The 17,997-nt window shown below is 45.5% G+C and overlaps 1 protein-coding gene across 1 annotated transcript in view; it reads left to right on the top strand.

The window, feature by feature from the left end:
- The first annotated feature begins 4,880 nt into the window (after positions 1 to 4,880).
- Positions 4,881 to 17,997, top strand: part of PIAS4 (protein inhibitor of activated STAT 4) — a 54,800-nt gene continuing 41,683 nt past the window's right edge. The window contains exons 1-2 of the mRNA XM_069962606.1: positions 4,881 to 5,096; positions 13,363 to 13,807. Coding sequence (XP_069818707.1) covers positions 4,938 to 5,096; positions 13,363 to 13,807 — 604 coding nt within the window. The 5' untranslated portion in view covers positions 4,881 to 4,937. The remainder of the gene's footprint in view (positions 5,097 to 13,362; positions 13,808 to 17,997) is intronic.

A 17,997-nucleotide genomic window follows, 5' to 3' on the forward strand; every position in this document is an offset into this window, starting at 1 on the left:
GGTGTATATTGCACTGTATGGTTCTGTATGGGTGTATATTGTTCTGTATTGGTGTATATTGTTCTGTATGGGTGTATATTGTTCTGTATGGGTGTATATTGTTCTGTATGGGTGTATATTGTTCTGTATGGTTCTGTTTGAGTGTAAATTGTTCTGTATGGGTGTATATTGTTCTGTATGAGTGTATATTGTACTGTATGGTTCTTTATGGGTGTATATGGTACTGTATGGTTCTGTATTGGTGTATATTGTTCTGTATGGGTGTATATTGTTCTGTATGGTTCTGTACAGGTGTATATTGTTCTGTATGGGTGTATATTGTACTGTATGTTCTGTATGGGTGTATATGGTTCTGTATGAGTGTAAATTGTTCTGTATGGGTGTATATTGTTCTGTATGGGTGTATATTGTTCTGTATAGGTGTATATTGTTCTGTATAGGTGTATATTGTTCTGTATGGTTCTGTATGAGTGCGTATTGTTCTGTATGGGTGTATATTGTTCTGTATGGGTGCATATTGTTCTGTATGAGTGCGTATTGTTCTGTATGGGTGTATATTGTTCTGTATGGGTGCGTATTGTTCTGTATGGGTGCGTATTGTTCTGTATGGGTGCGTATTGTTCTGTATGGGTGCATATTGTTCTGTATGGGTGCGTATTGTTCTGTATGGGTGCATATTGTTCTGTATGGGTGCGTATTGTTCTGTATGGGTGCGTATTGTTCTGTATGGGTGCGTATTGTTCTGTATGGGTGCATATTGTTCTGTATGGGTGCGTATTGTTCTGTATGGGTGCATATTGTTCTGTATGGGTGTATATTGTTCTGTATGGGTGCGTATTGTTCTGTATGGGTGCGTATTGTTCTGTATGGGTGCATATTGTTCTGTATGGGTGCATATTGTTCTGTATGGGTGCCTATTGTTCTGTATGGGTGCATATTGTTCTGTATGGGTGCGTATTCTGTATGGGTGCGTATTGTTCTGTATGGGTGCATATTGTTCTGTATGGGTGCGTATTGTTCTGTATGGGTGTATATTGTTCTGTATGGGTGCGTATTGTTCTGTATGGGTGCGTATTCTGTATGGGTGCGTATTGTTCTGTATGGGTGCGTATTGTTCTGTATGACCGTATATTGTTCTCTATGAGTGTGTATCATTCTGTGTGTGGGGGCACAGCAGTCTGAAATGTGTGTGTGGGGGGGGAGGGGGGGGCAAAGCAGCCTGAAAAGGGGGGGGGGGGACCGCAGCCTGAAGGGGGGGCACAGCAGCCTAAAAGAGGGGGGAGGGGCACAGCAGCCTGAAAGGGGGGGGGGGGAGAGGCAAAGCAGCCTGAAGGGGAGAACCCAGCAGTCTGGGGGTAAGGCTCACACAGCAGCCTTAGGAGGTACATATCAACTACAGGTGCAGAGGGGCAATGCAGCCTGTGGAAGAGGGTGCAGCTATAGGGGGTAAAGGGCAGCAGCTACAGGGGGTTGGGGGAACAGATGCTAGTGTGTGTGTGTTTGCCTCTGTCAGCCCAGCCCAGCAGACAGCCCTCTCCTCTCTGTCCCGACCTCCCTCCTATCTACAACCCGAAGTACCTGCATTTATAGCTGCTGAGCAGAGAGCAGGACATGAGGGGGATGGTCAGGGAGCAGGAGCCTGGAGCTGGAGGTTAGCAGCCGGCCTCCTCCTCTCCACACTGTGTAATACAGGAAGTCCCGGGCCAGGAGGAACATGGGACGGTACACAGGGGGCGGGGCTTAACGGGGGCGGGGAGCAGCTTCAGCTGCAACTGGCATCACAGAGCGGCCCTGCAGCACAGGCAGAGAGGAGAGCGCTGGGGCGGTAAGCAGCCTCAGTGCGGCCCTGTAATGTACTGGGGAAGGCCGGCCCGGGGGGCAGATGCCACCCTGCCCCCCGGCCCAGCCCGCCCCTGGCGTTATGGCTGCAGCAGGCTGTGTGTATGTGTGCTATGGCCGCAGCAAGCCGAGTGTGTGTGTGTGGTGTGTGCTATGGCTGCAGCAAGCTGTGTGTGTGTGCTATAGCTGCAGCAGGCTGTGTGGGTGTGTGTGTGTGTATGCTATGGCTGCAGCAGGCTGTGTGGGTGTGTGTGTGCTATTGCATGCCCCCACAGTGTCCTTCTATATCACTTTGTGTGACCCCTCTCTATATTACTATGTGTGACTCCTCTCTATATCACTATGTCTGACCTCTATATTACAGGGATCTGGCATTGTTAGCAGTGTTTCTTTAAGTATGGTGAATATTTAGCTAGAAACATAGAAGACTGTCAGCAGGAAAAGACCACCTGCTCCATCTAGCCTAGTTGTGAGTAGTTCAGGACATGGAGGCTGGAGACTGGCCGCACCCACTGCACACACAGGAGAAGCTGCTTTATATACAGTATTCCTTTATTCCCTCAGAAGTCGCCCCAGGATCATGTAGGACATTAGGGAGAAGCTGCTGAGCCAGTGTGATAAATAACTCCCCTCGTACATGACCGGCCATTTATGAAGGAGCAGGAGTCAGAGTCGCAGTTGGTCCTGATAAAATTCAGGAGTCGGACTTGGAGCCGGAGCTGCGGCTTATTGACTCCACAGCCCTGGAATGCAGGCATATGTACCCATCTTTGTATCACAGCTCTGTAAATTGTGTTATGGATGTTCTTTGAGTCTGGATGGAACTAGAATGTTTTCATTCACAGTCAGCAAGCAGAGATCTAAACCTACACTACACCCTTGCTCCCTGTAAACAGATGCCTGTTATGCACCACATAGCTACACCGTGCGCATGTCAGCTCTGCTACATCATCAGCTAGTAAGGAATATACACTCACCGGCCACTTTATTAGGTACACCTGTCCAACTGCATGTTACCACTTAATTTCTAATCAGCCAATCACATGGCGGCAACTCAGTGGATTTAGGCATGTAGACATGGTCAAGACAATCTCCTGCAGTTCAAACCGAGCATCAGTATGGGAAGGAAAGGTGATTTGAGTGCCTTTGTGGCTTGGTTGTTGGTACCAGAAGGGCTGGTCTGAGTATTTCAGAAACTGCTGATCTACTGGGATTTTCACGCACAACCATCTCTAGGGTTTACAGAGAATGGTCCGAAAAAGAAAAAACATCCAGTGAGCGACAGTTCTGTGGGCGGAAATGCCTTGTTGATGCCAGAGGTCAGAGGAGAATGGGCAGACTGGTTCGAGCTGATAGAAAGGCAACAGTGACTCAAATAGCCAACCGTCACAACCAAGGTAGGCAGAAGAGCATCTCTGAACGCACAGTACGTCCAACTTTGAGGCAGATGGGCTACAGCAGCAGAAGACCACACCGGGTGCCACTCCTTTCAGCTAAGAACAGGAAACTGAGGCTACAATTTGCACAAGCTCATCGAAATTGGACAGTAGAAGATTGGAAAAACGTTGCCTGGTCTGATGAGTCTCGATTTCTGCTGCGACATTCGGATGGTAGGGTCAGAATTTGGCGTCAACAACATGAAAGCATGGATCCATCCTGCCTTGTATCAATGGTTCAGGCTGGTGGTGTCATGGTGTGGGGAATATTTTCTTGGCACTCTTTGGGCCCCTTGGTACCAATTGAGCATCGTTGCAACACCACAGCCTACCTGAGTATTGTTGCTGACCATGTCCATCCCTTTACGACCACAATGTACCCAACATCTGATGGCTACTTTCAGCAGGATAATGCGCCATGTCATAAAGCTAGAATCATCTCAGACTGGTTTCTTGAACATGACAATGAGTTCACTGTACTCAAATGGCCTCCACAGTCACCAGATCTCAATCCAATAGAGCATCTTTGGGATGTGGTGGAATGGGAGATTCGCATCATGGATGTGCAAGCCGACAAATCTGCGGCAACTGTTTGATGCCATCATGTCAATATGGACCAAAATCTCTGAGGAATGCTTCCAGCACCTTGTTGAATCTATGCCACGAAGAATTGAGGCAGTTCTGAAGGCAAAAGGGGGTCCAACCAGTTACTAGCATGGTGTACCTAATAAAGTGGCCGGTGAGTGTATATTGTGGCGATGTGATGCAAAATCAGCGGGAAAAAGAAAACCGATCCTGTCTTTACTGTGCGTTAGTACTGACAGTAGTAGGCCAGAAAGCTAAGGGGGCGAGTACAAAAATGGACCTATCATGGAGATGCATGATGGGAAATGTAGTTTCCTATATTGGTTATAGATCGGCTTTTGAAAAAAAACTTGTAACTTGCATTTAATTTTTTCGTTCTTGTGGATAACCCCTTTAAAGAGGATGTACCACCTGGTACATCCTATTTAACCTAAACCCACTGATCGAACGGCTCCGGCACGGGGAAGCCGGTGCCGCAGTCTGTTTTTCGGACTGAGGCCGCGTTCCCATGCACAGCGCCGTTCTGTGCACCGGAACCAGACGGTGCTCAAGCACCATTCATTCTAAGGGAGCTGCGTCATACAGGGGAGGGAATTCCCTCCCACTGGGGACGGCCCGGCCCGGCTCCAGTGCTTGAGCACCGTCCGGTTCCGGTGCATAGAACGGCGCTGTGCACGGGAACTGGGCCTCGGTCCAAAAAAACAGACAGCGGCACCGGCTTCCCCGTGCCAACGCTGTTCGATCAGTGGGTTTAGGTTAAAGAGGATGTTCCTGGTGGTACATCCTCTTTAAAGCTATATGCACAATGATCTTTATAAGTAATGAATCATTATACCTTCTTTCACTCATTAGTCACAATCTTCATTCCTTTTACTCAATCCTTTCCTCCATTCTTTTTGGCTTGTCCCTATTACCAGTTATGACCTGATTAAAGCCTGGTGAGCGTCACAGCTCGAACCCTCAAAACCCGCCGTTTTCCCAAAGAACTGCGTCACAACGCCGCAACTTCACCATACAGTACAGCAGAGGGAAGACTCCGTACAACCCCGCCCTCGTGTGATTGGCGGAAAAACAATCATGAAGCCGTGTGCGCAGACGCGCAGAGCTGTTGGCCAGGCCCGGCGTGGAGCGGATGGGGATAGGTCTGACACAACGGAATTGTATCACGTGGTGCGTCGTCGGCCGGCGCGGAGGTCGCTGGAGTCCAAGATGGCGGCGGAGCTAGTGGAAGCGAAGGTGAGACCGGGAAAGATGGGGGAGTTACCATGAACGATGCAATATTGTAGTTTCTTCATATGTTGGTGACATGTGAATTTTTCTAGAACACATCTGGAGGAATTATACGGCATTTGTTAGCCCGCACGCTACCCCCCGTTATGTGCCCATTATTACAGCCTCCCTGCCAGAGCAGTCAGTCACCACGTCACTCACACTTCCTGTGAGGTGCTAACAAAGCGCTTTACTGTGGAGCGACGCTGCCGGTCGCTTCTACCTGCTTAGACATCTTTAGGGAAGGTGAAAAATCTGGTTTGGCTTATGTTTCTTAGGAATGAAATTAGTCTGTAGGCCTCTGCAAGTCGGGCTCATCTGTTGGCTTTACTGAGATAACATGAACGGGGTTCACATATTCTCACGAATTTATGTTTAAGAAACAAAAATTAGAGTGCTATATCTTTCCTTAGCCTCTTATAGACGTAGGGGAGTGAAGGTGTATTTTGCTGACACAGTAATATTAAGGGCACGTTCACATGTACCAATATTGCAGCGGATTTCATGCTGCGAGTCTTCTGAGCCTGTTGATGAGCGAAGCACCCGGAGAGGCTGCAAGAGGGCGATATGGGGGGGGCGTGGACAGGAGTGAACTACTACTTTATTGTTTTGATGAGGGAGGCACCCAGGGATGCTGCAGCAGGGCGCTGGGGGAGTGCGGACAGGTAAGAACTACTACTTTATTGTTTTGATGAGCGAGGCACCCAGTGATGCTGCTGGGTGAGCGCGGACAGGTAAGAATTACTACTTTATTCCTTTTTACTATATAACCGCAGCACAATATCGAAGGTTAACAATGCTATGGCAATCAGTTTAGTAGCGGATTTCAGTGCCAAACATGAAATCTGCTGCGATATGGTATGTGTGAAAATACACTTGGGGTGCCTTCACACCTACCGACTCAGCAGGGGGTTTGGGGGGGGACTTTGCTTCGGCAGCTAAAGGATCTGCAGAACACACTGGACACATGGTAAGGGAGTGTTTTGGCGTATCTTTCGGGCACTGGTAGTGGAGTTATCAGGAAATTCTAAGTGACTGGTTCTCTTTGAGGGTAGCTTGATACGTCTGAACGCCCGCTGCGTGTATGTAAATCTGCCGGCCTCCGACTCGGTAGTCTGCCGGCCTGCGAGTCGGTAGGTGTGAAGGCACCCTTAGGGTAGCTTCACACGTACCGGATTTGCAACGGATTTCATGCGAGTTTGCAGTATGGGTCACATACCCGTATGTGACACTGCCCCTTTAACTGCCCACTCCTGGAGCATACATTACCTGCTCGGCGCTGCGGCCCTACAAGGTAATGAAAATTTTGCTGCGGATATGTGACCCATTCAACTTTACAGTACATGGATTCGCAGCAGATTTCACTGCAAACTCGCAGCCTGAAATCCGCTGTAAAATCGGTACGTATCAAGCTACCCTCAAAGAGAACCAGTCACTTAGAATTTCCTGGTAACTCCACTACCAGTGCCCGAAAGATACGCCAAAACACTCCCTTACCATGTGTCCAGTGTGTTCTGCAGATCCTTTAGCTGCCGAAGCGAAGTCCCCCCCCCCCCCCCCCCCCCCCCCCCCCAGGCCAGTTAGAAACTTCTTTTCCTGCAAGAGTGCGCTGACAGACAAAGAGCCGTGACTAGTTACGGCCCAGATGGATAGTTTCCGGCTCTCTGCCTGTCTCGCACCCGGGAATAAAAGACCTTGTTTCAACAGCTAAGCAGTCTATAGAAGACACTGCACACATTGTAAGGGAGCGTTTTGGTCCATCTTCGGGATGCTGCTCGTAAAGTTACCGGGAAAATCTGTGATTGGTTTGCTTTGAAGGCTTTTGTTTTGGGGGTAAAGATAAGCTCTCCTCTTAAAGTGACTGTACCACCAGGCGCAGGCTGAAGCACTGGAGGCGGGCTGATCCACCCTTAGTGGGAGGAAACCCTAGACCCTCTATGATAGGGTTCCATTGATTCTAATGGAGTCACGTCATGGAGGGGCTGGAGTTTCTTCCCACTAAGGGTGCGTCGGCCCGCCTCCAGTGTGTCTGCCTGTGCCTTGTGGTACAGTCACTTTAAGCCAGCACAGATCCTCTGGTCAATTTTACTTTCTGCCAGTGTTGATGCTCCATAGCTGTGCATGACCGCCACAGCCAGTGAGGTCCTTACATGACGAACTACTGGTGTTTTGTAGAGTATGACTGGAGTCATTATTAATAGAACGATTTTAGAGTACAAATAAATTATTGGTTAGCTTTTATTTTTTATGGGTGTTTGGACAATTTAGCAATTGTGCATGATCTGCTGATATCAATGTAACTTAAATGATGGGACACAGCTTCATATCTGTAGATCCTGTACATATGATTAGACCCTTAGTGTGAATGTGACCCCATGACCACTTACTAAGCCTTTGCTTCCATTGAATAGTTATGAATAAAAGCATCCAGAACATACCTTTTGTTGTCTGTTATTTTCATTAGAAAAAAAACTTTTACTGGACCTTAGCATTGCTGCACCTCTCTATGTGGTATAACCGCCTCTTTGCATACAGCACAGAAAGGAACTGCTAGAGCCCAGGGAGTGAGAGGTGCCATCTCTTTGCCACCACAACCCAAATAAAGGTGTCTGAATGGTTATACAGTGGTACCTCGGTTCTCGAACTTAATTGGTTCCAGAAGGCAGTTTGAGAACCGAGCAGTGTCTTCTCATAGGGAACAATGTAAATGTGTGTAATTGGTTCCAGTACCCACTATTAATTACCTACAGTACCCATGTATTACATTGAAAAGTGCCCAGTTTGATCTGTACAGTACATTACAGAACAGCACTATACTGTACAGTACATTATGCACAAGAAACATTCAACAGAACCAGCAATTATAGTACAGTAGTCACTAACTCCTCACTCATCCTTTACTGTATAGAGTCCCCCCCCCCCTCCCCTTATCACAGCACTGTTAAAGGAGAAGCCTGGTGAAATTTTTTTAAGTATTGTATTGCCCCCCAGAAGTTATACAAATCACTTATATACACTTATTATGGAAAATTCTTATTAAAGTGCTTTTTTCCCTGCACTTACTACTGCATCAAGGCTTTACTTCCGGGATAAAATGGTGATGTCACGCCGCGACTCCCATAGTTGTGCGGGCTGTGGCTGCTGGGGAGGATGATGGCAGAGGGATGCTCAGTGTTCCTCCAGTACCCTGTGTCCCTCAGTGTCCCTCTGCCATCATCCTCTCCAGCAGCCACAGCCCACACAGCTCTGGGAGTCGGGTTGTGACATCACCATTTTATCCAGGAAGTGAAACCTTGATGCAGTAATAAGTGCATAGAAAAAAGCACTTTATAAGTATTTCCCGTAATAAGTGTATATTGGTGATTTGTATAACTTTTGTAGGGAAATACAATACTTTAATATAAATTTTCTCCGGACTTCTCTAAGTATGGGAGATGGTGGTGCACTGACTGTACTACTACTACTGTACTGTATATGCAGTCTTATACAGTACTGTGTGTGAAGCCTCACCAGTGCTTAACTTACCAGGTACAACCCACGATCCACACGCAAAAACGTTCAGATACTGAGTTCTTAAAGACTGGGTGCCCGAAAAGTATTTGAGAACCAAAGCAAACGTTCCTTGAAATTACAGTTTGAGTTTCAAGCAGTTTGAGAACAGAGGTACCGCTGTATTGATATTCATCCAGCAGTGCTGCCAGCTTGGTAAATGGTCAAGGGGGTCACAAATTCACTTTAAAGGTGTACTCTGGGCAAAGAAAAAATAAAGGGCAGACAAGGTTGGTGGCAACATAATAAAGAAGCTATACTTACTCGTCCCCCTGCTGCGTAGTGTCACCTGTTTGATCCTGTGACAGCATGGACCCACTAAGAAATGCTTGCTCAGCCAATCAGAGACTGAGGCAAGACATCTCGGCAACTAGGGTAATTCAGGAGTATGTGGGTGGCACGGGGACAGGTAAGTATAGCTTCCTCATTTTCCCTTGACCAACTGCCCTGGATTTTTTACTTATTGCCCGGAGTACCTCTTTAATTTTTTTTTTTTTTTTTTTTAAATACTTTGGGGAGCTTAAAGTGTACCTGTTTTAAGGTTTAAAAAAAAAAAGTTCAAATACACTTAGGGCTACCTCTTTGACTCCTGTTTGGTGATTTTCGCTTCATTCTGGTGCCCAGATATTTCCCCCATCTCCCTGCTTAGATCTTTGGCATTCACTCTCTTGGGGGTGTGTACTCATCAAATTGATGTAGCCTGTCAGCAGAAGCTGAGCAGGCTATGGCTCTCACTCAGGAGTGCTCCTGGCATGAACTCCTACATGTGCCAAGGGCCAATGTGTTACATCCCAGCTTGTATTGCTGTCGCCCCTGTGTACAGAAGCTTGCTGCGGACACCTCCCTTCAGTCCCCTGGTTTTCTTGCCATCCAACTTCTGCAGCTATAGGGTATCAAACCTTAAGCATTCAGATAATGTTCCTGAATATTCTGGCAGAATCGCTTAACACTACTCCCTACCTTTCCCCACATAACGTGCCCCTTAGAGAAATAAGGCCCCCTCTCAATGGTGTCTTCAGCAATAATGGGAGGGGGGGGGGGAGTAGGTAGGTGGCTCCAATAGATAGGTGCCCCCAATGAAGTAGGTCTCCCCTGGAGAGGACCACATCTTACTCCTATTGGATAGGAAACTGGTTCTTTAAAAGAAGCAAAACAATGCGAGTACGTTAAGCAACTTACCCCTAAACCCGCTGTGGCCCAGTGAATGCTTTACCTTTCTGCGCTCCGGCCTGCTTCTGTGGCTTCCGGCCCACTGATTGGCTGAGGGGGGGGGGAGTTGTAATCTAGGTGGCCACCTTTTTTTATACTTTATTTTTTTATAAATTATTACTGCGCTGATCTTTCATATAGATCAGTGCAGTATACTTAATACAGCACTGGTTGCTTACTGATCGATCAGTGCTGTACTGAAAGTCAGGATTAGTGTCAGTGTGACGCAGAGGCCCGACTGGGTAAGATGAAGGGATCTCCCTTCCATGATCGCATCACGGGGGTGAGATTTCCCCCCTCACCACCACTAGACACCAGGGAAGGCTATTTAAAGCCATTTATTTAAAATCAGCTGTCAGTTTTGACACCTGCATTTAAGTGGCTAATTAGCGGGTGTGGTTCGATTGCCGCACCCGTGTGGCGGTTCAGAGCGAGGTTACAGCGCAACCCATCTCTGAAGCCCCCACCCACAGCAGGACATGCAGTTACATTCTGGTGTGGAAAAAAGTTAAAGGAGTACTTTGAAGGAAAAAAATGTTTTAAAATCTACTGGTGTACAGATTACTAAAAATTTTAAACATCTCATGTCTTCCAGTATTTACAAGCTTCTTTATGTCACACAGGAAGTGGTGTATATTTTCCAGTCTGGCATTTTGCTCTCTGCTGCCACTTCTCCATGACTAGAACTGTCCAAAGCAGTAGAGGTTTTCTACGGTGATTTGCTACTGCTTTGGATAGTAAGGAACAGAGGTGGCAGGCGAGAGCACCATGTCAGACTAAAAAGAAAATCCACTTCCTGCAGGGCATACAGCAGCTAAGTACTTTAATTCACCAATATGTATAACTTTATGACACAATTTCTCCAGAGTTCCCCTTTAAGGATTTGTAGTGCAGCATCTTTGTCCCTTATCCTTACTAATTGGCTGTGCGGGTAGCTATTTAGTATATTTAATTTCTTTCCGCCCACCTTTACTGACGGTTTATTGGGATACATCTCTGAACACACAAACTGGTACAGGAGAGAAATGTAATACTTGCTATATGCAAGCGCCACTTAGTCTACTCGATCGTGCAGCAGCGCTTGCATAGACTTTGTTAGCGATGTCCATATTCCCCTGTTATCACCCTGGCTTTTTTCTGGAATTGCCTGCAGCTGCCATGGACACTTCCAAACTAGTCTCTGCATTGACAGCTTGCTCAGCCAGTCACTGGCATGGTAAGTGGTTGGCTGAGTGGCCTGTCACTACAGAGACTGGTTCAGAAGTGTGAGTGAGGAATGCAAAGAAAGCCAGGACAACACCCAGGTAAGGATGTGGCAGGTAAGGATCTTATTTTCTTTAGCCATAAGCCACACATCACCATTACTCAGTGGAGGAGGCGGGATCCGTTTGAAGTCCGCTCAGATCCCGCCTCCTTTACTGAGTGGCTGAGCGGCCCTGAGAAGTAGCGTCTCGGGCGGCGTCAGACACCAGGAAGCGGCCGGGGACCGGAGCGCAGCGATGAGTGACCCGCCGCTGGAACCGGGAAGGTGAGTGGACGTCTTTTATTTCAGCCTCCTCTTCCCCGGTCCCCCCAAAAAAGTGCCCCCACGCTGGATAACCCCTTTAAAGCGACTCTGTACCCACAATTTGCCCCCCAAAAACACTTGTACCTTCAGATAGCTGCTTTTTATCCAAGATCCGTCCTGCGGTCCTTTGGGAAGGTGATGCAGTTATTGTCCTAAAAAACAACTTTTAGGGTAAATTCACACGGGCTGATCCACAGCGGATTTAACGCTGCGAATTTGCAACGAAATCCGCTGAGGATCCTATGCCAGTGACTTTCAATGAGGATACATACTCGCAGCGGGATTTACATCCTGCTGCTAGTATGTATGTGACAGCGACGTTGATCCCCGCCTGCCAGAGCATACTTCACATGCTCCCCACTCCGGCTTGCTTCAGAGGCTCCTGGCGTCGGGAGCGAGGGTAGCCGGGAGCGTCTCACACAGCCGGTAATGTATGGTCGGGGCAGTGGGGGGGCTTAAAGGGACCGGGTCCCATGCAGACAGCGGATCCACTGTGTGTATGGGACACATTTAGCTTCATACTACAGGATCCGCAGCGGATTTAGCTGCAAACCTCGCAGCGTGAAATCCGCTGCGGATTCTGTACATGTGAAGCTACCATATAACTTGCAGCCCTGAGTCAAACGGCTGTAGCTTAGAGTATCTGTGCCCTAACTTTACACCTCCCCTCCTCATCATTATTAGGAATGCCCCTAGAACATTTTCTCCTGTCTGAGCATTGCACAGGTGCCTTAACGATCCAGCCCATGAGCCGTGCTGACACAGCTGATGAATAGGAGACAATCTGCCTGGCGCATTCCTAATGATGAAGAGGGCAGGGAGGATGGACAGAGGTTGTGCCAGCCTAATGCATACACAATCTAGGCAATGGCTGTTTGACACAGGGCCGGAAGTTGTGTTTTTATTTTTTATTTTTTTATTTTATAACAAATATATAAATACAAATCCTCTTGCCATCAAAATCCTACCTTTCACATAATATATGTTTAAAATCTTTTTTTTTTTTTTTTTCTCTACACATTTCAAGTTCCCTTAGGGGACTATTACATGCTCTCATTAGATCGCATAAACTGATCAAAGCTTTGCCATTGCATAGCATTGATCAGTATTATTGGCTATCTTTCTATAGTCTGCTTGAAGCAGACTCTGAGAAGATCGCTGATCTGAAAGGACTGGGGTAAGTATTATACCCCGCCTGTCAGGAAAAGTGATTCGGAGTAAAGCTGTGGGGATCCCAGTTGGTCAGTGACAGGTACTTCGCTTTTACAGACTCAAAGAGCATGTGTCACCTAAATTTTCTTTTACTGTTTAGAGGCAGATACTTTTTTTTTTTTCTTCTTCATTTTTTTTGTACAATGTTATAGGGGCTGTCATATTGCCTGGGCTGTTTTTAACAGCATTTAGTGACATGCTTTACAGCAAGACTTATGGACATAGATGACAATATACTGAGTCTGTCCCCTTGAGATGTATGTGAAACATCGCTAAGCATACCTTTGAAAAGATCATTCCACAGGGAGATGTATATTGTCTCCTCTATCAACTGATGTTGCATGCAATGCTGTACGGACCACTTTACAGCAGCCCTCTCATCACCACAGACAAAACAGAAAGTCGCAGCTTAGTTCCATCCTCAGTGGTGAGAATAAAAACTGCAAGGTCTCAGGATTATATTAGAATATAGATAGAAAAATGGAAAATTAGAATAAATGTCACCAAAAAGTCTTAGAGATGAGCGAACCGGGTTCGGGTTCGAGTCGACCCACAAATTCTTCTGTAACCACTATTGGCCCAGTTTATCAACAGCTTATTGACTGGCAGAACAATATATTTTGGTACTTAGTTTAATATTGAGTACAAGTGTGAGAGTTAACATGACTTTCCTTTTTATTTTTTTTATTTTTTAAGAACATGGTGATGAGCTTTCGAGTGTCAGATCTTCAAATGCTTCTGGGATACGTTGGACGCAGTAAAAGTGGTTTGAAGCATGAGCTTGTAACTCGAGCATTACAGCTTGTACAGTTTGATTGCAGCCCTGAAGTCTTCAAGAAAATAAAGGAGCTTTATGAGACTAGGTATTCAAAGAAGCCCACTGATGTTGTCTCTATTGCCCCAGCACCACCCCCACATCGATCACCAGACTCTTTAGCTGTCCATCCATCTTATGACCATGGAACACCAGGCCCAAGGACTTCTCTTTCTCCGACTAATATGGACTACACAGCTCTCTATGGCAAACATGTTAATGGCCTTTCACGATTACCTCCCAAAATAATTACCAAACCTGAGGTTCGACTTGTGAAGCTGCCCTTTTACGATGTAGTGGATGAACTTTTAAAGCCGACCGAACTTGGTGAGTTAAAATACTTTGAGTATATTTACAAAGTTTTCATGCAAGGTTAGTTACATTTTATAAAGTGATAGCATATTGCTGAGATATGCCATTACTCTATGATTGGTAGGGTACAATCCTACATCTTTGTAGTGTTGGGAATTGTGGGAATTAGTTCGCTATGATCTAGTTCATTTAAAAGATCAGTTTAAGGGTACAAACACACACGGCATATACGCTGCGTATTTACTGCTGCGATACGCAGCAAATACGCAGCAGATACGCAGCAGATTAGATCTAAATAACTGAACACAGCATAAAATCTGCACCACCAAATCTGCTGCGTTTCTGCTGCGTATCTGCTGTGTGTGTTTGTACCCTAAAAGATCAACTCATAAAGTTCATTATATCTCTGGCTCTGGGATACTAATAAGAAGTCACTAGAAATAGTTGCAATCACATATACAAAAAGCTCATATTGTCACACTGAACCCTGAAAAATAATTTTATGTACTATGTAATATACAAAATTTTTTTCTGCTTTTAAAAATTCATTGCATTTGCAAAAACAATGAGGCTATAAATAACCTGAGTCAGAGTAGTATCATACCCACATGGCATTTTTGTATCTTATCAGAATATTTTTTTAGGATAATCCCTTGCTCTGACTGCTGTTTTTTCCCCAAGATCTTCTATAGGAGGCAAAATGCTAACAAAAAAAACATTGCTAAAAGATTGTAATAAGATCAAGATACCTTGTGGACTAAAGAGAAGCACAGTACAAGCTCCATCATGGCTGCAGCTTACAGCTCCATCATGGCTGCAGCTTACAGCTTTGTGGCCTAACGAGCCACAGAGGTGATGGAGCATCATGTGGCCTACTGAGCTACCGGAGAATCTAGTTCACTCACTGAGTTATGAACTATATGAGCCAGTATATGAGCCAGGAGAACGAATCAAGAGTCTAGTTTAATCACATATATAAATGTTACATAATGGTAAATGTTGAGGTAGCTGATCAGTGACCTACTGAATGGATGAGCTGTTTGTGCCAAAGCCATGAGAATGTATCGTGAGAGTCTAGTTCACTCTGCGAGCTACAAACTATATAAACAGGAGAGACTAGTTTAAGCATATGTATGTGACTGTGCTCAGCAGTTAGGGGTGCCATAAGTAGAGTTGTGTTGCAGTTCCACAATACAGTGAGTAGTCTGATGTAGCTCTGCAGGAAATAAATGGTATCTGGACCATGACCCTCTTCATTCTTAGGATAGGTGGAAGTTCCGGCGGTTAAAGAGCTAGAAGAAACAGTGTGGTGCCACTGCCATGTATATGAGTGCACCCCACAAACTATAAACACAATCACCAAAAAGTATAAATTTTTTAATGCATCAAGACACACAAGTATGGTTAAAAACACACAAGGGGAATACAAACAATACCCAGGTACATCTGAGAGGAATCAGAAGGGCAACTGGCAGGAACATGTTAGCGGAAGGAAATCATGACCTATGTTACTAAAACATGGTAAGAAGATCACAAAATAAACTACACCATTGAAGAGTCTCCCCAATAATAAGACCAATGAACAACTAAATCACAGTGCAGCAAATGTGTGTATTCAATATTCAAATAAATCTAAGAATATCCAAGCACATATGAGACAATAATAAGGTGTGGAAATAGACCCCCACACAAACAACTAAGGCTAAAACCCTTCCAAGGAAAAAAGTATAGAAAGGTGTTGACGTAATGGATGGCCATGTTCTAGCGTGTCCTTGAGAAAACTCCACGTGTATCGTCACCCTCCGGTGATTTTAGAGTTCCTGAGGTTAGACGTCATACTGTAGCAATCTGCCAATACTTTTAGATGGGAATAACTTTTATAAAGGGACATGTTCATCCGATTTTATTTTATTTTTTTGCAATTTTTATTTTTTATTTTGACAGCACTATAGAATTAAAAATCAAATGCTAAAATCTTGTAGTTCTGCAGGCAGAAAGCAGCAGGGCTCGGGAGTCTGTAAGCCACATCTTCGACTCAAACTCCTGAATTTTATCAGGGGATAGACTCCGACTCCAGCTCCTTCATAAATGGCCAATCAGACACCAGGGGAAATATTTATCACACTAGTGTAAAGTTGATCTTGCTCAGCAGCTTCTATGTGATGTCCTACATGATCCAGGGGTGACTTCTGAGTGAATAAGGCAAAGATATTAAGTAGATTCTCCTCTGTGTGTGCAGTGGATGCAGCTACTCTTTAGCTACCATGTGCTGAAGAACTCAAAACTAAACTAGATGGAGCAGTTTGTTTTTTTCTGCTGACAGTCTTATATGGCTATAACTAAATATTCACCATACACAAAGGAAAACTGCTAAGAATTCCAGATACCTGTGATATAAAGGTCAGACACAGGCCCATATTTATCATCCCTCAGTCTGCGTCTGCGGTCCCGAATCATTGCGGCCCCACAGGAACTACCTGCTCAGCCATTCATTGATTGTTTCCCGCCTGACTTACTGATTACTTACTGAGCAGGCATTTCCGAGTGCAGCCATCACATCACAAGAGGCGACCGTGAGCTGTGACACCGCACCACCCTCTGCCCCACTGAATTTTTTTTTTTTTTTTTTTTACTGTTGCCCACAATTTCCCTTTTAACTTTTTGCTTTTCTCTCTTATACACACACGCAGCCATAGCTTATACACGTGCAGCCTTCTGCAGCCATAGCACACTGAAGGACATATTTTTCTCCCAGAGAGAAAACACCACATTGAGGACAGAGTTTACTGTTACACTACTTATGGCTTCTCCTCCGGCACTTTAAAAAAAAAAAAAAAAAAAAATTTTATCCAACTCCACAGCCCTGGAAAGCAGACACTGTGTAAACTTGGTGAAAAGCTGAGGAAACAATTGTCACTTAAAGGGAATGTATCACTCGGTATGTTTCACCTTAAGGGCTCATGCACACTGAGCAATGGACGAGGAATTGAAGAGGAAAGATTTCTGCTTCAAATTCCTCTTCTAGGGTATGTGCACACTGAGCAATTCTCGAGGAATTGTAGCTGAAAGTTTTGAGGCAGAATTCAAGCAGAATTTAAGCCCCCCATTGACTTCTATAGGATTCCTCTAGCAGATCTACAGCAGAAAATTCTGCTCGGAAATTCTGCAGTGTGAACAACAGAGCAGAAAACCCATTGAACACAATGGGACTTTGCTCTGTACATATTTTACAAGAGGAATTTCAAGCTGAATTCCTCGCCTTTTCCTCAGTGTGCACATACCCCTATTCTGCTCTGGCAGAATAGGAGCTGAATTAGGCCCCATTCACACTGAGCAAGAACGTCGGAATTCTCCGCCGTGCTCAGCTTTGAGTGAGGGAGAGGGCGCGCATGCGTCAGCTTCCTCACCTATCTGCTCAAAGAAATGTCATGTCATTTCTTTTAATGGTGAGCGGCGGCAACAGAGGAGCGAGCGCCCTCTCCTTCACTCAGTGGGACACTGAGCATGGCGGAGAGCTCCACTGCGGAATTCGGACCTTCTTGCTCAGTGTGAACGGGACCTTTGACTGCAGTTAAAGTTGAATTTTAAGCAGAATTCAAGCTCTATTGACTTCTATAGGATTCCTCTAGCTGAATCTGCCCAAAGAAGAGACATGTCACTACCTTGGGCGGAAAGCGGATGTGCGGCACAAAATTCTACTCTGAATTTTTACAGTGATAACAGATGGTAAATCCCATGAAACACAATAGGACATTGCCCTGTTTATATTTTACAGGAGCAATTTCAAGCAGAAATTAAGAACTGATTTCTCCAATTCCTTGCCTATTGCTCAGTGTGCAAGTGCCCTTAATGAGGGCAGCATAAACTAGTGCTGAACAGATTGTTGTGTTACTTCATTTCGTTCAGGGTCAAAGGGGTAGTTACCCTCCTTAAGGACAGCTCGTCATAAAGACGTGTGGAGACTTAAACACCATTGCTGCTCCACTGAGAATTCTGGGAAGATAGAATATGCAGTTCAGTCATTCTCCTGAAATGCAAGGCAATAGGATTGTTGCCACACCCCTTCCTCCGCTCTCCAACTGCTGATTGACAGTTGACTATTTATACACAGCATGGATAGATAACTGCCAATCAGCAGCTGGTGGGCAGAGTTTTCTCATTCATTTGAATATTGAGGACTACTGGGCTCATGCTCATAATGGAGA

The sequence above is a fragment of the Dendropsophus ebraccatus genome, chromosome 3 (genome assembly GCF_027789765.1).
Source record: "Dendropsophus ebraccatus isolate aDenEbr1 chromosome 3, aDenEbr1.pat, whole genome shotgun sequence".
In the NCBI taxonomy this organism is placed as follows: Eukaryota; Metazoa; Chordata; class Amphibia; order Anura; family Hylidae; genus Dendropsophus; species Dendropsophus ebraccatus.